Source organism: Ixodes scapularis, unplaced genomic scaffold (genome assembly GCF_016920785.2).
Source record: "Ixodes scapularis isolate PalLabHiFi unplaced genomic scaffold, ASM1692078v2 PGA_scaffold7__128_contigs__length_106722199, whole genome shotgun sequence".
NCBI classification, from domain to species: Eukaryota; Metazoa; Arthropoda; class Arachnida; order Ixodida; family Ixodidae; genus Ixodes; species Ixodes scapularis.
The window spans coordinates 95,897,298-95,920,561 of NW_024609882.1; the positions used below are offsets into that span (position 1 = coordinate 95,897,298).

The 23,264-nt window shown below is 49.6% G+C and overlaps 1 protein-coding gene across 1 annotated transcript in view; it reads left to right on the forward strand.

Annotated features, from left to right (window-relative positions):
• The window catches only part of LOC8033168 (elongation of very long chain fatty acids protein 4), a 134,701-nt gene that overhangs the window by 84,024 nt on the left and 27,413 nt on the right, over nt 1-23,264 (forward strand). Inside the window, exons 3-5 of the mRNA XM_029989713.3 lie at nt 6,845-6,959; nt 11,521-11,708; nt 17,273-17,353. Coding sequence (XP_029845573.1) covers nt 6,872-6,959; nt 11,521-11,708; nt 17,273-17,353 — 357 coding nt within the window. The 5' untranslated portion in view covers nt 6,845-6,871. The remainder of the gene's footprint in view (nt 1-6,844; nt 6,960-11,520; nt 11,709-17,272; nt 17,354-23,264) is intronic.

A 23,264-nucleotide genomic window follows, 5' to 3' on the forward strand; every position in this document is an offset into this window, starting at 1 on the left:
TCCATGAAGACTTTCGAGTGACGTCTCTGGGGGTTCACGTGGTTTCCCCTTGGGCCCTCTCTTCAGAGACCCCAGCCGCTTCCTCCGCGATTGTGGACTTTCAAAGGATTAGCCTCGTCGAAGGTCGCGGCGAGCGATGGACACAAAGGGCGGTTCGCCACGGGGCTGACGGCGAGTGTAGCAGCGGAGGGGGACACGGTTTGTTCACTTCAGCGTACCCCCAGATACGACGTCATTTTAGTTCCCGTAGCCATCACAGGCGGCTGCAGATCGGCAAATAATTCATTTTTTGTAGGGTGGTGCGAATAATCGAAATTTCGAATAGTAGTTTTGAATAATACACTATTCGATATTCGCTTCGAAAAGAACTGCACTATTCGCGTTCTTCGAAGTGTCGATTACTGCGGGTTAGCCCCGTTGAGTGCGCTTTTTACCAAGCACCGGTACACTGCGGAGAAGCAAAACCCGCGAAAGTGAGCTTCGCGGGTGTTGCTTCTCCGCATTACAATGGTGCTCGGTAAGAAGCGCACTTAACGGGGTAACTCGCTGCGATAAACAATATCTTAATTGCGTGCTCGGAAGAAAAGCATACATTCAAAGCGGGATGGTGCACCCGTGCCGATTGTATTTGAAAATAAATGGAAACTTTGTGAATGTGTATATCTACATTGTAGTATGAGTTTCAAAATTACTTTTATGCAAGAGTATACTATGTTAGGCAGAGATGCTTTTACAAAATGTGTTCATCATGCGCGATTCATTCATTTTTAACTTGAGATTAAAAAAAGGGTATTTTATATATCAAGGTTTGTAAATTCACACCATTGGTGTAGTTGGCCATCTCTATAGGATTCATTTTATGTCAAATCCTTCGTCTACATGCCATCCATAGACACGAGACCTTGTGAGGTCACAATTCATAAATATAGTAAGATTAAGCTTAGCTTAGAAATTGAAAATTCAAATAACCTTTACAAGTTAAGCTGGGTTTTCGTCTAAGCATTATGGAATGGTACTGAAAGGCGTAAGAAACTATTCGATATTCGAATCGAAAATATTCGGCCAAAATCACTACTCGTTTCGAATTCGCTTCGAACTCAAAATCCACTATTCGCACATGACTAGTTTTTTGCCTTGCGATTTCGGAGCAGGATAGCAGTTTTTCGGGGAAAGGTGACGCGTTTTTGGTCACTTTGGCTTGTATAAACAGTAGAAAAAATGCAAACTGGCAATTCTTTCAACATTAAAACTGTTGCACTGTCCCTTTAAGCGAGACATGAAAGTGCGGGCAGCGGACTTATTGCTAGCTTAACCTCCTCTCCTACGCATCTTTCCGGCCTCGCATCCTAGGGCCGTTCAGACCGCCGTTGGCGTGGAAATGCTCCATCGTGAGTCATATTCGTTGATCGTAAACTGTTATAGGCTATTTGCAAGGCTCCATGTTTTCGGATAAATCCGAAAAACTTCGAAAAACACCCGCTGGTAAAATTTTCGTGTATTTGGATTTATCCGATAAACTACAAATTTAGATGTACCAATGCCATAAAAAAATTAATAAGATGGCATTTTACAGTTAAGTTTGGCCAGCGCACAGGGTCAATGGTCTTGAAAAAATGTGATCCCAGTTTTCCCCTCCAATCCCGGACCATTGACAGAGGGAATCTCACCTCTTATCACGTCAAAGTTCATCGGGGAGGTCTTTCGGGTCACGACACAAGTCACTGTTCGAGTTTCCAGTTTGGGCCAGAGCGCATCTTAGAGGAAAGAGGGGTTGCGTTTTTGTAGCAGTGGGGAAAGCTGTGAACCATAGAGTTCTTACAAAAGGGAGAAGGGGAGGGTGCGGGCAGTTGAAGCTTCTTACCACTCTCCCCAGGGCAGCCGCGGGGTATGGCTTGATGGATCTAGGGTGCCTTCATGTGCGCTTTGCTTAGGGTGGAGACATCTGGCCATTTTGTTCCCACTTTTACATTTATTTTTTGTTCAGAAGCGCGTGAAAGAGCGTGTCCCTGCACGCGTCTGTGGCGCTGACTGTGCTATGGCGACATTTTGTTTTCGTCGATTTCTTTGCATTTTCCCCGTGAGCGCGTGCCGTCGGCATCGGGTACTACAAAGGGTGGCATCACTCTAAACAGAAGGTCATTGAGGCACCCTAGATGGATCTATCGAGATCCATCAACCCATTTTATAGCCGCTACCTTTGCTCGTTCATTGAGTCGGCGCGAGGAAGCTCGTCGCTAGTAGCAGCTAAAGCGCGCGCTGGGTTAACCCCCCCCCCCCCTTTTTTTCCGCAAAAAAAAAAAAAGAAAGAAAAAGAAAGAGCGTGCGCTTTAGCAACTGAAGGTCAGTTATGGCGGCGCCCATGCACAGCTGCTGTAAAGCGTCTATAAGACGCTTTACAGCAGCTGTGCATGGGCGCCGCCATAACTGACCTTCAGTTTTTGTTCCCTCTTATTCCGTCCGCTTCACTTCATCATTACCACAGCAGGACAGGTTATTGCCACTTTAGATGCTACTGTGCTCTTGTGCCCAGAATAGGCCCTTGTGAAGACCCGTCAATGCCCGCTTCAATGGCTCGGCATCTCGGTAAGACAAGAAAAGGGCGGCTATGGCGGCTCAATCTGGCGCGTGTGTAAAGCGTCTATACTCCGTTTCCCCTTATGTTGTACCGCAGAGAAGGCTAGGAGCGCGAGCTCATAGCGCTGGGAGCTGCTCTTAACGCACGAGAGCTTCTGCCGCCGAAATGTGCCCTAGAGCAAAAAGCTCGCGCTTGTAGCCTTTCCTGCTGTACATCATAAGGTGAAACAGAGTATTAGCGGCAAGATGTTTCGGGGGCGCCCTCGTTTGGTTACCTTTCGTGACGTCATTACCTCGTGGACCACAAGTTCGATGGTGTTTGTAATGGGCATGGTGGAAGCCTGAAATCATAGCGCTCTCAAAGCAACGCTGCCAACACCGTCAAAATTGAAGTTCTTACCTTCCTCTTCCTTCCGTCGATAAGAAATCCTTTGCTGACGTCATTGTCAGCATTCGGCCAATCGTGGCAGGCCGACCACAGCGACGCTTTCGATCGCGCACGTCGCCCAATAGCGGCGAGTTTCCTCCCGCCGCAGGCGCCGAGCAAGCAGTGATAGCGGTGATAGCTTTCAGAGCACTATTGGGCAGGAGATCTAACTATAGGGGGCGCTTTGAACCGTTTGTTGTCAGAGCCGTTTATAAACGGCTCTGCTAGAGCCACTAAATGAGCTGCGCTTAGAGTATCGGCACTCCGTTCCCCGACATTGTTGTGGGCGCCGCCATTTTGGCGCTTGTGCAGAGCAGACGCAACTGCCGTTCGTCTTGTTTCAGAAGTGCGACTTCCTCAGCGTTATATTCGGTGTTAGAAAGCTCTTGTAATATTGATTTGCTCTGTTGCGAACTGTTTAAACATTTGTGGAAGACGGAAAAGCGTTTCTTGTGATTTCAGATAGAGCTTCAGATAACTGGGAGCCATGATTTTAAGCCACAATATGGCCAAGTGTCGTTACTCTGAAGCGTAGCTTATTTAGTGGCACTAGGCTCTGATATATAGACGATTGCAAGCTGGGCGACTGGCCGCCGCCATGTCTCTCCTCGAGCAGGCACGCCCGTGCGATTACGAGCTTGCCAAAGCTACGTTCACCCGCGCGTTGCACGCACTTGCACGCATGGGGCACCACTTGTGGCGCCATGCTTGCAATTGTCTATAAACGGCTCTGTTTGTTGTTTGTTGTTAAAGCCCCAACAAGTTTCAAAATTAGCGCAAGGTAAGTCGTTGCACGAGGCACGTGCAATGCGCAGCCCTTAGGATGATAGCTTATTTAGTGGCACTAAGGATGATCATGGCGACACAGCGCTGCACTGAGCTAAATTTTAGACGCCATGTTCTTCCCAGAATTGGCGCGCGCCACGTGTCTCGAGCATTTCCACAACAATGAATGGCGCAACTTTTCTCAGGATAGAGGGTCTTCATTCATTGTAGTGTGTGTTTGTGTGTGTGTTCTTATAGGTATACACGAGGGAGTCAACTTACACTCTTCATTTCACCCTCATTTTTCTTTTAAAACATTTTTGGTTGCGGCCCTGTGTAGAAATTTGGTATATGTGTGCGTGTGCGTGTTTTTTTTTTTTTTTTTTTTCAAATCCTGGGTGGCGGGCTGACAGGCGCACTCGGGTACGGGTTTTAACCTTTCTGCACAGCCGTGCACGCCACCCAGTATCAGATTTCTGCATGCAAATCAATATTATTACCTCGGTGTTTACTCAACACAAGGCCTGTGCACATGCCCGCAGGCCTTATGGGCATGTCCATGTCATCCTCTACAATAGAGAGTGGGTCATAGTGTAATGCAAAAACTACTAACAATCGACGAAGTGACGTTAATTGCGGCATCTATACCGAAAGCAGTCGTCAGAGAATGCGAGCTTGACCCTCTTCAGCTTTTGTGCTGAGCTAGGCACCGTCCATGCTGCATTGTTCATGCAGGTTGGAGTAATAACAAAAAAGACCCCCCCCCCCCCCCTCCCCCCGAGGAACACGAACTCCAGCAGAAACGCTGACACCGCGTTCGGTTATGTCGGCCGAGCGCTGGTCCATTGTATTTGTTGTCCCCATCCGCATAGTTCTAAAGTTAACCGCTCGGGGCGTCACGGTCTGTCCTCCTCCCCAATACTCTGTTTTACTTAGTGTGGAACGCTGTCAAAGCTAATGGCGCAAGCATGGGGCTTGATCTTGTTGATCATTTGCACGCGTTTTCGCGCAAACAACACCTATGATGAAGCCGCGCGCTCGCGCCACAAGCTTTGACAGTGTTGCACACTAAGTGTGAAACAGAGGATAAGAGGCGCAATGCTGAAGCTTGGAAAGCGCCCAGCGAAGGGCGTAAACACATCGGAGTCGGCCACGCACCCCCACCCCTAGGCTCACTTCCAGGCGGCGCAGCATGTACCGCGAGCCACACGCTTCTCTGTGCCCATTTCATTTTTCCCCGAGTACCTGTGCTCAGTGCACAGCCAGCTATCCCAGGACTTACACTTCACAGCGCAAAAGAGCAGACAAACTACAATGCACTCTCTATTCATTCTCACTAACCTAAAAAAGCAGCAAAAACTATTAAAAAGCCAAATGTCCTACATTATTCCAACGAAAGATAAAATTAGTAATTAACGTACAAAATGAACGTCGGAAAAAAACTCTACAGTTAATACACACGCACACAAAGAAAGCATAACCTACAAAGTCACAGTATCAATAAAACAAATCGCTCAAGAAAACATGAGCTCAATGATTGCCGAGAGAATGCAGTGTCACCAACCTCTACGACGGAATAGAGTGATTTCACGGCTATCTTCATTGCGCAACCGCTGCCGCCACGCTTAGTGGGATCTGTTGTGTTTATGCACACGCGACAACCGCGCTGGAGGTTTGAGCATAGTCTCCTCTATACTCACAAAGCCTGGCAGTTCGACGACGGAGCCATTGAGCGCCCGGTCGCATATCTGGAGCGCGAGGATCTGGTAGCACGGAACATCAAAGAGCCGTTTCTCGGAGAACCTGGAGGTCAGCCCACAGCTTTCGCAGCCACGAGGACCGGAAACACTTGTTCGCTCGGGAGTAGTGTGTTTCGGCGTCTCGCCGCAGCGGGGCTTCAGTCACGTGACTCTCCTCTCATCCCAATAAGCAGCTCTGCTCATCCGTTGTCTCCCGCTCCACCTTTTCCCTTTCGGCGCTTCTCCTAGCGATCTGCTAGGCTTTGTCAGCATACAGGATGCTATGGTTTGGGCGAGCAGTGCACGAGGCGGCGCGAGCTGTCTCGTGCATTGGCACCGAATTCCTGTGAATTACAGTTATGGCGGCGTCACGCATGCGTAGAACGTTTAGTGAGGTCGGTCTATTGGGAAGCTTCTTTCAATCTGGAATTCCTAGTGGGACTGCTGAATCGACGAACGCATAAGTTGTTGCACCGGGCCTTAAACTTTTGCCGTCGGTGGTTCAATCTGAAGGTCTCTTATAGTCACTGCCAGAATAAGAACGGCAGAGTGTGTCTTTCGAACGGCCGTATACAGCCCACGGTCCGTGCTTTGCACTGTGTTTTGGCTGCGCGTGCGCGCTAGAGACGCACGAGACACGGAAGCGTTGTAGAATGTCAGAAGCACGCGAGATGAATGAAGCCCTCTGCCGTTCTCATTTCCTCACAGTCTGCCTTCAGGAAGGAGATATTAGTAGCTTTTTGGTAGAGTTTATTGATGAGACAAACAATAGCAATTTTAATATAATTTTCGGCGGGGGGACAAAAACGCGTTTTTCCTCGAAGGAAAAATAAACTACGCATTGCCGAACGCTACCGCTCTCCCCTTACACACACACATAATTGGTAGCTCTAAGGGGAGATGTCAAGGGTTCAAACCTTTCCATAGGTTGATTGAAAAGTGGTTGTCAGTTTTCGGAAATTCTCATATAGGAAATTGGACGCGTTCCGGAAGCAGACGCCACTCGTCTCGTGTGTTCGGAGGCTTTGTTAGCCGCCACTTCCTTACTGAAAATTTCTGAAAATCGGTTTGAACTTTTGATTTAGATAACGGTTAGTTCAGAACCTTTGGCATCTTGTCCCAACCGACAGCGCTATGTTCGTGTAGAGACTGAGCGTTTCACGAAGCGCAGTTAATTTTTCAGGATAGAACATGTGGTTACTCGCTATTAGCCACCCGCACAGACTCAATTCTGTTATTAGCATAATTAAGCTATTGAACGTTTTAGGCAATCGTTAAAGTGTTCAGTTGCGCGAATCAAGATTAACGCAGGGCGTGATATTTCTTGTCTTTCCCTCAGCGCCCTCCCTCGGCTGACAGGGGCACCATGAGCCTGGTGCAGTCGGCCTTGGCCGTGTTGGTGTGGCCCCTGACGGGGTTCTACCACACCTACCTATGGTGTATATCCTTTGCCGGTGAGTTCTTTTCCACTTTTGTACGGCACGTAACCCTAGCCGCGTCACGTGATCTCACGACGTCCAAGTAGTTCATGCGTGCTCCGACACATTTTGAGAACCTCTATTTTTCTTCGTAATCATAGTCGCATCAGTTTCAGAGAACCCGGCCCGCGTGGTGAGCCAGACAAATCAGCGCCAGTACATACACAGCTGCAATGTGCATCAATGGTGCGCTGCAGTGGTTGACGCGTCCTTGCGAGCTTTTGCACCGTATCGTGCTCTCCTCTGGGAGATGACGAGGAAATCCTTAAAAATGTGACCACCCTACACCCGTAGCATATGCGGGTCAAAACTGTTCGACCGGACTACGAACCGTCAATAGGTTTAGACCTTACGGAACGACGGATCGCCGCTCCTTTATGCGACGGAATCTCCAGATATCGGCGGTCCGACTGTCGAACGGCCGCTGCCGCAGGCAGCACGGATAGCACGAACGTTAGGCTGAGCTAAGCTGACGACCGTCCAACCAGTGTGACGAGCGGTGCGAGTCATGCAAGTCGCCGTGGAAACAATGGACGCTATCGATTCTTTCCGCGTCACGAAAATCGAGCTAATGATGTTTTTCCTGCATGATAACGTGCCTTTTGAGTGTAGTATTCGACTGTCTACCGAAGCATAGTCGTCAAGCTGCATCTTATGCATAATTTAACATTCAACAGCTGGCCAGTTCACTACTTTTGTCTTCAAACTGAATCTGTAGCTGAATAGCTGGTAGATCGTCGAGTGAGGCCGCCGAGGCCCGACTATAGTCGGTGACAGGTGGAGAGTTCAGGGAAAACTCCTCCCTCCTCTTTCCGCTTTAGCAAAGCAAACTCCAGAGAAGAGGCGTCCACCAGCGTTCGCTCTGCTAAAATGAAAAGGTGTGGGAGGACTTTAAAGCAATTAGAGTAAAGACACAGGCGAGCTGGTGACGAATCAGTAAAGAAACCCAGAGACAAGGAGCTAAAGGACAGAACAACACCGTCTCAAAACCAGCATGCCACGCATTTCATTAGACTCAGTCTTCCCTCTTTTCTTCACATCCCCTGGTCATCAGCAGACGCCCCATTTGAAGGTATCAAGCAAAATAACACGTGCACGTCTGCAGTCTTAAGCGTCCGGTTTTTGTTGGTCTAGTGGTTATGTATTCACCGGACGCTTAAGTCTGCAAACGTGCATGTGTTATTTTGCTCGATGCCTTCAAATGGGGCGTCTGCTGATGACCAGGGGATGTGAAGAGAAGAGGGAAGACTGTGTCTAATGAAATGCGTGGCATGCTGGTTTTGAGACGGTGTTGTTCTGTCCTTTAGCTCCTTGTCTCTGGGTTTTTCTACTATGATCGGACGACTTTCCCTTGAGCTGTTCGCCTGTCTCCGACTATTTCCGACTCCAGCGACATGTGGGGTAACCCCTTTCAGACAAATATGGCGGTCTTAGACAGGTCATCCCGTGCCATGTATCCGCTCAATGCGCAACGCTCGCGAATTCAGCAGGCAAGCATTTGACTCCAGATGGGTAGCCCCGATTTTCATTTACTACGTTTCAAATCTGTCGCAATGTAATGGCGTAAGTGAGCTTCCAGAGGCTGACCTTCTCCGGGAAGGGATGGAAGGGCCGCGGTGCCGATGAACGTTGATAAAGGCAGAACGTCTGGTTCACGCGATAGCGGCCCTAGGTTACGTTGAGAGCGACCTGGGCAACACGCTTAAACGACAGTAACAACAGAGTCACCGAAACCACTGTTCCATCACAGCAGCCATCAACAACGTATAATCATGGAAGCCACAAGGGAGGAGCAGAAATCGTGAACGGACCTGTTTCGTTAAGTTTTGTGTGTTTCCCATAGAAGCCTTTCATTTTCCTGCAGTCGCGAATAGCTCCCAACTTTTAAAGAAGCACTCCGGCATTTCTTTAGCTGCTCAAACCGAGCGTTTCTTTCGTGCTGCTGCGCGGGTGCAGGAGCGAGCTTCCAAAGCATTCTTTATGCACCAAGAAACTGCTTTACTCAGTTGGGAACAAAGTCTACAGTCCAAAGAGTGAACCCCTGCCTTCTCCGGACGTCACTTTTTCATTGTTGCCAGTAGAGACTTTCAGTTTGAAAACACGGTGAGGACCAAAATTGTAAATTCAAGAACTTCGAGAAAAAAATATTTTTACCCAATACTTGGGTTACTATTTCAGCGATATGTCTGCTGGTGTGTTCAGCAAACTTTCAGGCAAATAGGGGCTATGCAGAAAACGCCAGTACCCCTTTAAAGGGATACTACAACCAAATTTCGGCGTTTATTTCTTGGTGTATTCGTGTTCAAGTAAGCGGTATCACATTAGGCCCACCAATCTCTCGTTGTAAAGGACACGAAAATAAATTTTAAAACGAATTGAACAATTAGCAAAGGGCACCTGGTGGATGTTGCTTAAGCCTCATTTGAACAGGTGGTGACGATGCCTGTCTCACCTCCGGCCACTACGAGAAAGGAGGGGAGGAAACAACTCCCCTCTCAACAGGACTTTCTTTTATATGTTGCAGACGTCGCTATTGCCCATCTACAAGATCATAGATGATTAACCCGTCACTCAAAATTCGTACAAAAGCAGCTTTGGGGTTAGTTGCGGTGGCCCGATCGCCGGCGTTCTTCGGCCGCTTCGGTGGCTGGAACGGGTAAGACATCCTGTTGACGTAAGCCTCGCCGCAGCTTTGCTCGTCGCGAGACAATCTACTTTACGATTGCGCCGGATGTCATGTGCTCTCCGATGGCTCTCTCCGAGCGCTTGCCAGAGTGGGCCGTTTATAACAAAAATTACAGCCATAAGTCTCAAAATACAAACGCGCGATTCATTACGGATATTGTGGATCATATTCAGCCTATCTCTGAACACGAAGGGTATATTTCAAATTTCGTTGAAGTATCCCTTTAAGACCGAATCGACCAAAACCACCAGCCACATGGAGTAGGTAATATTGAGCAAAAAGCTAACCATTTGTTTGTGGCGATGTGGCCGACAGCCGTAGCGGCCAAAGGCTACATTCCTCTCGACCAGTACGTCTCCCAGACGGCATTCTCAGAAGATTCCTCAGGCAGCGAGGGCCGACACGCGACATGGTGCAGGACCACCCAAACAGCACGTCGGCCCTTCGGCCGACCGAGGGATACGATGCAAGGAGGTGCCGGGAGATGGGAGAAGAGGACAGAATGGCGGCCACGACCAAGTCAGCGCCCTTGGATGACTCGGGAGTAAAGGCTGGGACGGACGCCAACATCGCGGCCTAGCTTAGACATCAAATTGGCCACGAAACGTCAGTTGAATAAATTTTAATTTGATAGAAACCACGTCTATTTCTATTAGTAAAATCTTGTAAGACGCGCAAATTTTAATGTAATCCGATAAAGTAGTCTTGCTCGTTTCAAAAACCAGAGAAAGCACGTGTGTATAATGTCCATCGTGGAAAGACGAAGCTTCAACGTAGAAAGCCTTTACGGAGACACATTAAGGGAAAGGAGGAGGTGAAAGCTCAGAGTGCCGATCTCTGATTGTAGGTAGGGGCCATCTACATTTCTCACTGCCTCCCTTCAGCGAGAAGGAACAAAGAGCATTGTCTGCTCCTCGTGCAGCGTCGCGCGTTCGGATGCCAAAAGCCGGCATCCGAACGCATTCGAACATGGCGTAGAGACAAAGGCAGCTAGCCTTTTCGTCTACCTAAAGTCACCGCATATCCACTGTCCTTTGACGTTTCTGCGTGATATCATAGTCTCTTCTCTCCTAGTTTCTCTTCATTTAGAACGTCAGACGGAGCGGTCGAAGACGCGTTCCAGTCAGCCTGCCCTAGGCCAATACCACCTAGAACACAAGGCCTGCGCGTTTCCTCCTCTAAACGTCATCACTAGTAGATCCCCTCAGCGCCCCCTAGCTGGCCCGGATGAGCAACATCGTCTGCTACATCGTCTGCTCCATCGCCTGCTTCAGTGGTTTGTGTAACAGATAATGAAACAGATGCTCACGCCGAGTGTCTCTTGCAAATAGCATACGGTGAAGTTAGACGTTCACGTGGAGCGTCAAATGCATGAGCGAAATTGCCTTACTGCTGCGCGAAGGGCTGAAAAGCCCTTCGTTGGACGCTGGACGCTGTCACTGGACGCCATTTTCGAGGGCGCTGTTTATACCTCGGGTAGCTGCTTCGAAGCGTTCTACCGCAGAACGAGCGCGCGCGCTAGAAATGCGCGTCTCAAATCCAGGAGCGCGTGCTAGCTCGCGCTCCTGGCCGAGGGAGCGTTCGCGTGCACGTCGCAAATGCACTGGAAGCTCGCTATCAGCTCGAGCTCAGCAGCCACGCACACAGCTGCGGCCGCAAGTGAATGCGACGTAGTTGCGACGCGGCCCCTACTCTCGTCAAGCTTCGGCGTGTTTGCCGCTTGGGGCGGGTCGGGGATCTACTAACGAAACGTCATGCGCAGGCCTTGTCTTCTAGGTGGTATTGCCTAGGCGCACACTGGGTGAACGTGCAAGGCCAGTCGAGGCCTTGAAAAGCGCGACTCCCTCGCAGACAGGCGGACCGAGGACTGGCTGCTGGTCAAGTCTCCGCTGCCGATGCTGCTCATCATCGCCGCTTATCTGGCCGTGGTTCGGTACGGGCCCCGGCTGATGGCGTCCAGGCAGCCCTTCCAGCTCAAGCCCTTCCTGGTCATCTACAACTTCTCCGTGGCTGGACTCAACCTATACATCGCCGGGGAGGCAAGTCGGAGCCGCGCAATCCAGCGCGTAGATACTCAACAAGGCCGCCACCTTTATTTCACCTGGATATAGAATAAAATAATTTTGTGAATTTCGTAAAGGCGTCAGGCGCCGAAGGGAGAGCGCGCGACATGAAAGCGCGGGCTATTTCGCGCTTTTAGCTTTGGCTGCATTCTCAGCTTATGACCGTTCTCCGCAAACCCATATTTAGGAATAAGTATACTCCACGAGAGAGCCATACTTTCAAGAACTGGCGCTGCTTCTTAGGAACTCATGACGTGACGGCGTTCCAACTGAGCCTTACAGACAGCCACCAAACGCAATTTTGAAATCTGTCGATTCATCTTAAAATTAGTTTCCGTGACTTCTATGCCTGCAGCCCAGAAACACTAGTCTTGGCTAGTGTTTCCGGGCGGCCGGTACATGGACCACAACTAATACCCCTGTCAGACGGGCTAGTTTAGTGTCACTACAAGCGAGTGCACTTCGCGCTTAGTGTCATTTCTGTAGTGTGCCACACGGCTCCTTCCTGAGGAACGCACTTCGCTTGGAGTGAGTTTGACGAACTCACTTCGCTCGATCGAGCGCGTGGAATCAGTAGGAGTGTTTCAACAGTAAAACATATCAACACAGATACCAAAAGCGTTGCGTAAGTTTTATTTTATAAAGAAAAATAAATTCGTGAAAGAGACGACATGTAAAAAAGTGGCATTGCAAAAAAAAAAAAAAAAATAGTGGGGTGGACTTGGAGTTTAGGCTGATCTGAATCAAGATTAGCGGAGCGCTCAATTGATAAAAGACGACGACAAAGTCAGTCATTCATGGCTATCTTGGTTAGCAGAGAATGATAAAACCTACTTTTGTTTCAGCATGTAACTATTCGAGACAACACGATAATTATGATTTGATTAGGCAGCGTCAGGGGCCTCCTCTTAGACTTCCGTGGAACGAAGCCGAACGCCAAAGTTGGATATGCTTCGTTCTTTATCTTGGCTTGCAATGATCGATCAGAATCAACCAATTTCCATAAAAATCGTTCATTAATGTAACGTTGTTTTAGAGCACAGCTCCTAGGCACCCGTTTCTGTGTTGAGCGGCGTCGGCGTAACCGCGCGTTGCATTAAGGGCTGTTCCCAAAATTACATCACTCGCGACGTCACGTGTGACGTCACGAGGGTAAAATTTTCCCGCTAAATATTGCGGTAAAAGATTTTGCTAGTTTGGCGGAAAATTTTTCAGCTAAATTTAGAAGACAATTTTTACCCGTGTGACGTCACGTGACGTCACACTTAAAATTTCAGATGACGTGTCATGTGACGTCACACGTCAATTCAGCGGGAAATTTTCCCGGCTAAATTTAGCGGAACATTTAGCGAAATGTTTACGCTAAGTGGGATGGGAACAGGAGAGGAGGATGGGAGGGTACGGAGAGGGAGCAGCTGGTATACCCTCCCCTTCGTACCCTTCCTCCCTCCTCAAGATCTGCGCTCCAATTCGGCATTACAGAGAATTGTAAACGTCAAATTTTTTTAACGTGTCTTTATTAAGGGGTATCGGTGGCCGAGTTGGCAAGCGCCCACCTGATCGAAGTACGTGGAGAGAAAGCTCGCGCTGGAGAAGAACCCAGTGATCCTGAGCTCAATCCCCCATCCCTGCCCGAAGAACACACTTCCAATGAAGTGAGTTCGGGGAGCACACTACGCTCGCTCCGGTAGACCAAGTGTGTAATCTCGATAGCAGTGTTCAAGGAGTTAAAATAATAGAAGAAATTAACGCTGCGTAAAATTAGTATTATTTTGATAGGAGTAATATTAGATGCGCACTTGTTTCCTGTTGGCAGGAAAGTAGTGCATTGTAGAAAAACAAGCGGCTAATCTAGTTTTCAACCTTGGCCCCTGCGCGACGGCCAGCGACGGCCAGGAGGCACCTGCAAGACTCCACCAGGAATCTGAAGGTGGCAGGAGAGACGCGAAAGGCTTGCTTGAAATAGAACTCGCCCAAATGGGGCAATGTGTCTTCGAACCACCGTTCGTTCCTCTGGAAAGTCCACCGTTCTCGAATAATCACGGGTAGGTTGTCGGTCATTAGAGCGGCTATGGTGAAGGCATTGGCCGGCAGCTGCTGATCGATGTCACTTGAAATTCTTGCCTGTGAGTCGGCATCCAGGTCCAGCTGCCTCTTATCTGAAAGGCGTTGGGCTCTCACGGAGAAAAGTGCCCCAACCACGCGCTTCGACTCTCCAACATCGCGGATATCGCCCTCCAGCTCGTCCTCCACAGACTCCATGCATGATGTTTCATTGTCACGAGTGGCGAGTGGCCGAGTGGGCTCGCGCACACCAGCTCGGAGCACGCGAAGCGAAAGCTCGCGCTGCAGAACACAGGAATCCTGGGTTCAATCCCTACTTCTGCTCGTTTCAATCTATACTCCGTTTCACCTCATGTTGTGCCGCAGCGAAGGTTAGATGCGCGAGATCATAGCGTTGGGAGCTACTCTTAACGCACGAGAGCTTGTGCCGCCGAGATGTGCCCTAGAGCAAGGAGCTCGCGCTTGTAGCCTTTCCTGCGGTACATCATAAGGTAAAACAGAGTATCGTACAGTCGTGCGGACATGTATCACTGGCTTGAAATGGCTGATCGTAATGATCAAATTGGATTTAAATTAAGATTCAAACTCGTGACTTAGCGCAACAATGTGCGGTAACGTGTTTCTAATAAGACGACGAAGTTATTTATGAAAAAATGCGTATGCACTGTAATATGTTGCGTGCCCATTACTTACCCATCGTTATTGCCATCATTTTGGAGTGATACTAAGTTTTCCCGTGTAGCACCAACACACTTGGAGTGTGTTTCGACGGGTTGAAGTGCACTCGCTTGTAGTGACACTAAACTAACCCGTCTGACAGGGGTATAAACAAAGAAATAAAAGTGAAAAACTTTCGTTTTTGTACCCCTTTAAGGGTAAACCTTGGCGCTACCTACACTACTTATATACCCTTTAAGGGTATATAGGTAGTGTTCACTGGCGGCCACAGCTGCGGGCGTGGCTACTGAGCGCGTGCTGACGGCGAGATTCCAAAGTTATTTTGCAACGTGCATTCCTCACCATCAAGATTGCCGGTCCTAGCAGGCTATTGATGTGAGCTCGTTTTGAGTATGCGCTCTTAAATCGCCCTCAAAAATGGCGATCAGTGAATACTACACATCTTACAGCGTGCCCTCGACGGACGCTCTAAGAAATGGGGGGTGTGTAGGGGTACAGCTTTTGTCCCAAATGTAACACCCCGAAACAACAATTCGACGTTCAGTCCACAGACGTCGAACCGAAGATACCAACTTTCAAGAGCGGCTTGATAGTAGACCGATACAACTTATTAAAATAGCTAATGTACGTGTTGAAGGCTACAGTAAGACAATCATATTATTTTTGGCCCTGCTAAAACACCCCAGTGTTGTTTGTTTTTTCTAGACTTTCATGCGCACATTAGTCATTTAATAGGTTATATCCAACAGCTATCAAGCCGCTCGTAAAAGTAGGTATCGCTAGCTCGACGTCAGTGAACTGAACGTCCAAATGTAGTTTTGGGGAGTTACATATGGGACAAGGGCAATACCCGTGTACACCCCCTATTTCCAAGAGTGTTGAACACCGAGCTAGATATATCTGCGCTTCAGTGCGTTCATAAAACTGTTCTTGCCGCCGTTGAGGCACGAAACTATATGGTCAATGACGAAGCAGCGTCTAAGTAACACGCGCAGCGCAAGTGCCGAGTTGAATATAAAGCGGCACACCTAAAGAATGACTTTAAAAACAAGCATGTCTCCCATGGAAAAGCATAGGAAACCGGGCCCGCGACAGGCTGCCCATCATCAAAGAGTCATCTGGTGAGGCCGGTTTCAACCAAAGAGAGAACTTGATCTCTCAGCTGCGACGCGCGCAGTGTGCGGATATATACGGTGTGAAAGTTGGTCCGCTCTTGAATTGCGCACCTCGTGAGTTTGCTTACCCCCGAGATGCGCCCTTGTGCTTTTGTTCTCCTCCGACCTCAATCAATGACGGTGCGCGCTTGACCGTCTCGTGATCGCGCATTCCCGGCCTTTTTTATCTTGCCTTTTTAGTGGCGTGCTCCTACTAACATTCAGATACGCCAAAGATAATATTTTGAAGACGCTCGCCGTATACTATATATACGGCACCGTGCACCTGAATCAACCTACAGATATGTGTGAACCATGTCTTAAGAGTTTACCTCAACATGATTGCATTTTGGTGAAGCAGATGAAAACTGAGATTGAACACTAACAAAACAAGATTTATAACATTTGCCAGTCAGCCTTCTTCCACGCAAAGGAATTATTCTATTAACCACGAAGGCATAGAAAAAGTTCGAACATACAAGTACTTAGGAGTAATTTTTTCAGAGGACCTCACCTGGAACGATCACATCAATAACACCATTGCAAGTGCATGTAAATCACTGGGATACATCAAACGCAACCATTCCGCTCATCTCAGACAGTCAAACTAACCACCTAAAAAGCAGTTTCGCCATCCAAACTCGGATACGCCAACATCATCTGGTGGCCTCATCAAGCACGCCTTCTTAACAAGCTCGAACCTGTTCAAAACAAGGCATCGCGCTACATCATGCATGACTATCCACGAACCTCAAGTGTCACTATTATTAAAACCAACCTGGAGTTGAAAGCCTCTAACCGTTAGAACCAAACTAGCCCGTCTTGCTTTCCTTCGTGGCATCTACTACTCATCATCGGAATTTCGTAGCCTATATCTCCAAGATCTATCTTACATTTCAAAGCGCTGCGATTATCTACTAAAAATTCAGCCTCTCTTCTCCAGAATTAACAAACTTCAAAATTGCCCCCTTTTATTTGCTATTGCCGACTGGAATTTTTTACCCGCTCACATCATCCATGAAACTAATACTAATAAATTTCGCGATATTTGAAATTATCATTTGTAAAGTGTGATCAAAGAATGTTCTTTGTGTGTTTTGCTGTTTACCTTTTAATATTGTGCATTGAATGGTGTATTTACCCCCACCCCCTCATGTAATGTATCCCAATTGGGATACCTTTGAGGAAAATAAATCTGACCTGATCTGATCTGATGAAAAAAACTGCTATCAAAAAGTCACGTTCTGCCAACTAAAAATAATTTTCTAGATTTTTTAACTAATACTCGGTCAGCTAGAGGTAGGAAGTGCATATTGGTAGGCCACTTGGTCGCATACTTTTCTCCCTCCCGTTTATCACCTCTTCGTATACAGTTATATTATATAAAAGAAACAAACGCGTCATTTTTTTTATTAAAAATTGATCTATCTTAACTTTCGCTTCCAAGCAAGAATTCGAAATGTCCCAAAAGTAACACCATGCCATAGGCTATCCCTTACCAGATATGAACGCACCTCCTCTGTATATTAAAATAGATTCTGGAAATTCTATTGACATTCATTTTGTGGCATTATTCTATTCGGCCAGTAATGGAAAGTGAAGTGAAAAACTATAGAAGTACTCGTGGTTCCGTTCCCTTTTCAGATATTGTACTGCATAACCAAGCGGAGATACAGCTGGTTGTGCCAACTGGTCGACTACAGCGACAACCCGTATGAAATCAGGGTAAGTCTCCTTTGTTTATGAACAGATTAATGTCCAATCGACCGAGCTGAGCGGACGTCTCGCGTCGAGCTTCGCCATTGGATCGCCCGACTTGCCTCTCCGGAACCGATTGCGACACCGTTCAACATTCGGTACATCCAGGAGGGCCACCGGATCAAATGGCCACATTTTGTGACCGAGTGAGTTTTGCGTCTCTGACTTACCTCTACTTCTTGCTCGTCCCCGGCGACGAAGGGAGCTAGGCCTCGTGGTAGGCCTAGCGCCCTGTGTGCTCGCTGACGGCATGGCCATGCCCACGGTGGTCTCGCACCTGCTTTTAACCGCGCCGCAGCATGCCGGATTAGAAGAGAAAGATCTCATCATTGTAACTATATCTACCTCAAATTCACCCCTCTGGGCTTCTTTACGGACTCGCCATCGACGATAGCCATGACTTCAGCGGTCGAGTCTCTTGTCATCCGAGGTACTGTTTGACGAAAGAAATCCGAGCCCCGTACCGAAGCCATAAACCTACCTCGAAGCACGCAAGACACCCGAGTGGATCCAGCCTCGCTACAACTCAGCGAGAAGCCGGCGGGGACGAGAGTGCTGACACCGAAATAGAGCAGGTCGATCTTCCTTCTGCCACTCCGAACACCGCAGATCGCCACACCGTTTCGTGTGAGTCGCCCCCGCTCGTCGTGTCTCAAGTGACGCCTAGCCCCACAGCCTCTAAGTCAAAAGCCACCTCTCGCCCGGACAGAAAAGACGGCGATGCTGACGACGATAACGTAGGCTGGCAAACGGCGTGCTACCGCAAGCACAAACCGCAGCAGCTACGGCACTTCTTCGGCACAGCGCTCTCGCTCTTGTCTTCACCAGGCCACCCAGACTCTGCCACCAACGAAAGACCCAAATTTCTGATCGAATTCCATTCTCGGGACAGGTATGACCTTACTCGTATACCTGTCTGCACGATCCAGAGCGGTTTCTACGCCACGTTAGATCCACATGCCTCAGCCTGTGACACGAAAGACACTCCGTACCTCCCAATAGGTAAAGCCACTAACACCATCTCCGTTACGGCACGAAACCGCACGCACGCTGACCAGCTCCTCGTTATGCACACCCTCATTGCCCCCGACCGGGCGGTTGACGTTGTCATTCACGAAGCCAAGATCGGAGACACCATCCGTGGCGTTGCGCACAAAATCAATCCTGAAGGCACCTTCGAAACGTTGCTCTGAGCTTTCCGAGACAACTCACACGCAATAATTAACGCCAGGCCACTCGGTAAGATCGGTCTAGCCTTGGTAGCGTTTTAAGGACATCGACCCCCGAGAACTATCCTTTACTACGACGTAATCATCCACGTTACGTCCTACTCTCCTACAACCGTGGCTTGTCGGCGTTGCCACGGCCTGGGCCACAAAGAGCATGTCTGCACCGGACCACCAAGGTGCCCTGACTGTGGCTGTATTGTGAACAATTACCACGTCTGTGAACGCACGTACTGCACTAACTGCCGCGTCACAACGCACCTCGCCACCGACCCCAAGTTTCCGGTCAAGCGTGAGGTTGACCAGCAGCTCCAAGAGCGCACTCAACGGACGGCACGAACTACCACCGCAGAACTCGGCGCACCTCGTGAAGGCCACCGCAGAGGGAGCAAGGCCCGACGTGCCACCGCCTGCACATCACCATCCCAAAGCAGGCCCCGAATTTAAGAGTTCAAAACCGCTGTCGGAGGTAACGTTTCCATCGGGGAATTTGCGCCACTGGTCGCCACATCCAACCGGTTTTCAGCCCCAGAGCTTAGCGACCTACGAAGCGAAGCCACCCCCCCCCCCCCCCCCGCCCCCGGCCCCCATCGCAGAAGTAGAAATAGCAGATGGTAGAAACAACCACAACGGCAATATCAGCCCAGTCGCCCATATTGCTCACATCCACCATGGGCAAGCTCATGGAATGTATTGTCCTCGCCCGCTTTCAGTGGCAGGCAGAACAGCTCAAGATATTCCACCCCACACAAATGGGTTTTCGTAAAAATCTCAGTTCACACGACAGCCTGGCAACGATTTAGAAAGATGTCGTCGAGCGCCACGTCATTAGCACACAGCTGCGTGCCCTTGTCACGGTGGATATTCAAAAAGCCATTGACTCCGTTCCCCACGCACCGATCGTGTCCTCCATGTACGAGCAGGGCCTCGACGGCAAACAGCTCGAATTTGTGTGCTGCATCCTTCATGGCCGCCAGTACTTAGTTAGGACACGGCCCCGATGCGGTGGGTAGTAGCACGAGGCTGAACCACGTCGGCGTGCCCCAAGGCGCGGTACTCTGCCTGACGCTGTTTAACATCGTCGTGGTCCCCCTTCTCTGGACAAGAATCCCACACTTCCGCGCCTCGGCTTATGCCGACGACATTACTATTTGGACTTGCAACGGCAGCCACTCTACCCAACGAATCGTGCTCCAACGGGGTCTAGACACCATCAACAATTATCTGGACCATGTCGGGCTCGCACCGTCACCAGAGAAGACCATGTATACGGTCTTCGGCAAGGGACATGCGAACCTCAGCCTCAGCCTAAAGTTCGACAATCAACCCGTGGGAAAAGCATCCAGCATCAAGATCTTAAGTGTCCACTTTGGCTGACCCACACGTCACGACAGAATGGGTCAAGGCAATCACCAAAACCTGAAAAAAAGGCCTCCACCTAATCCGGCGCATCTCGCACCGGCTCGGTGGCGCAGGTGAACGCACTGCAAATCCCCTTGTCACCTCAATCTTCGTATTGAAAGTCGTCTACGCGGCCCGTTTTTATCGCTTCAAGCGCACACATTGGAATAAGCTCAGTACCCTTTGCAACAGGGGGCGCCGCACCATCCTGGGACTTCCTCGTGTCACGAGCAGCGCCGAAGTTCGGAAATGCCTTCACTTCATCGATCTCAAAGACACCCAGAGGGTGCCTCAAGACAGCGTGGTAGCGCGCTACCTCAAAGTCGCCGTCTCCGCCGACAAAGACCCCCCCACCCTCCCAAGCCACCCTGGAAACTGATCGACATTACACAACAATCCAGTCCGCATCCTCTCAACACGAATCGCAAACGCCATATCGAAGAGATGAGCATTACGTTCGACAACACTTCAGGATTCTGGATTCTTCCTCGGGATTCTTCCAACACTCTAGTTTATACCGACGCGGCCTGCCATCTGCAGTTTTCTCTCGCCCACACAAGACGTCCCCCGATTCCCCCTTCGTGTGCACGAAGCCCTACAACTCGCCATCCTCTCCAGATCTTGCAGAGGCCCGTGCTGTGCTCCTCGCGCTCCGGACTCACCAATTCCACGCGCGTGAGGCGCCCCACCTCGCCCCCCGCAACGGCACTCGTCGTCGTGCCCTTAGAAGCAACACTTGACACACAGCCCTACAGTCTCGGGCATCTTCAAGACTGCCCTCAGCCTATACCGGAACTACGCCATCCACACATGTATCCGCTGGATACCAGGGCACGCGGGCGTCGCAGGTAACGAGCGGGCCCAGGGAGCCGCTATGGAGGAGATGAATAAGCCTCAACCTCCCCCCTCCTCGCAGTCTCCCACCTACCTCTCGCTGCCGCCGCGTCCTGACTTTTTCGCCGATGACACCGCCTGCGATCCTGATGATGAGATGCGCCTCAAACAAAAATGGAGACACCGTCTCGCTTCTTTCTGGACTCCGGAGCAGTTTCCGATCCCTGGCGGAGTCCTCCGGTGAGCACACATGGTGTCCTTACGCCGAATCGGTAGTGGAAACGCCCTCACGTCCTATGTGCTTCAATTGTTTCACACCACCCACAAGCGCCAAACTGGTCCATATTATATTACCACGGAACCCAGCTGGCCAGCGCTGCAAGGACCCGGAAAAGCTTAACCCAAGCTTCATCATTTAATTTGCGGAATGCGCAGCATTGGTAGCACACCGCTCCGCAGCCTGGTCCCTTCTGGTGCGCCGGAGGCGAATTCTGACCTCGCACCTCGAATTTGTGTCGCGGAGCGGGCTAGAAAGTTCGGTGAAACTCCCATCCCGCTTCCTCTTTTTTCATCCAGGGACTTAGACGCCACGCCAAAGCTGCGGCCGCGTCGCGCCGGACTTCTGACCCTGGTGTAATCCTTAGGTTAAACAAACGTCTTAACAACGACAAAAGTTTATGAACAAGCAGTGGAATTGACGGTAATTAAATGCAAAGATGCAAGCGGGCTGGACAAGAATGACGAAATTAATCCCTGGAGAAGGGGAACACTGCTCGGGGTCCACACTGTTCATACATCCTACAAAAGACGGTCTGCAAATACCAGTCGCCGCAATATCCGTGCTTGGAATGCTCCTTGCCAAGTTTTCTCCTTGAACTCAATGCCACGTGGCATTCGAAGCAAGGATCTCGAGGTGACTAGCGTTCGAATCTGTTTGATTGTCTTTTGTACGATGAAGAAGCAGATTTTTTCGGTCGCGCACCAGTCACCTAAAATTTGTGTTTGTCCTTTGTCCCCTTTGTTCCCCTTCTCCATGGTTTATTCGTCATTCGATGGCAAGTTTCTTTTTTATGCATAAGCCCCTGCAGGGACACGTCCGGATCGGTCCCAGCAGCGGCTTAGCAGGGGTTTCAGTGGTTTCCGCGCGTCCCTGTTCACGTTCTCCCAAGTCACGTGACACTCACACGGCCTTGGATTGGCTCCGATGGCTCGAAGCATCCGCTGCGCTCGGACGTAAGGTGAAACGGAGTATAGTGACGGGACGAAACAGCCGAAGTTTGGTTTTGGAGTGTTTCGGAACGTTCCGAACTTTTGGTGACGAAGTTCAGGCCCGACGATGTGCAGTACTGGTAAGTTAAAAAGATAAAGGGAAAGCGACATAAAAGACCAAGACGAGACAAGACATGTTAACCCAAAATTTCGGCCGTTCCTGCGTCCCTGAAGTTTTTTTTTTTTTTTTTTTTCTTTTACTTTATTGTCGGCTGCGTTAGGGCAAACACAGGCATGAACACAAAGCAAATGAAAGGTTCACCATGATATCACTACTGCTTTTGTTGTTCTTGCTTCAGCACTATAGAGAGCAAATATCAAATTTAAGGGAAACTGGTCATTCATCTTGCGAGTCCTAGTGCTTGTAAAAAAACGTGCGTGAAAAATAGTCAGTTGCCAGCGTGGTTCAGTTTCGAGTAGAGAGTGTAGATGATTGCATCCGCGTGCATTGCTATCGTGAGTGCTTGCCGTCAACACGTTTAACTCGGGCGTATTTCTGCCTCCCGAATCGTAAAAGGTATGCAAATTAAAGCTTTTATTCCTTCGTTTCTTTTTTCGTGTGTATAGGCCAACGCGCTGTTAACGAACAAGCTCTCACGAGCTGTAAGCGAAAGTTTCCGCACGAGGTGTGGCCACTACGCGTAAGCAGGAACCGCGTCAAGTCTGCGCATGCGCCCTGCAGCGCCACGGCAGCGGCATGACGTCAGCGCCACCTGCTGGTCTTTCTTGACGCCATGGGTGACTTTGTTCAACGTCGAATCGTTAAGTCGGGGTCACGCTCCCTAGCCAAAAACCCAGAATAACTTTCCAGAGTGGCCCGGCGGCCCGACCCAGAGCCCAAAAACGCTTGGGTTTTGATGTTTCATCCGTCTTGTAACTTCTTGCACAGCATCGAAGAGAGCGGGCACGATCTTTACGAACGCCGAAAGCTTCGAAAGGCCTTCACATGCGATCCACCGGAAAATGTGGTCACGTGGTGCGGCCGGTGCCGAAAACGCAGCTTTCACTTTGGGTTTTGACACGGCGTGGCGCCACCTTCGTGTAGGGCTTGGTGCGCATTCATGTAAACGTTGCCGCGTCGGCTTCATTCGAAGAACGCTTGCAGTCGATGCGCTGAAGTCGTATTCATGGAAACGCGGTTCCAGATA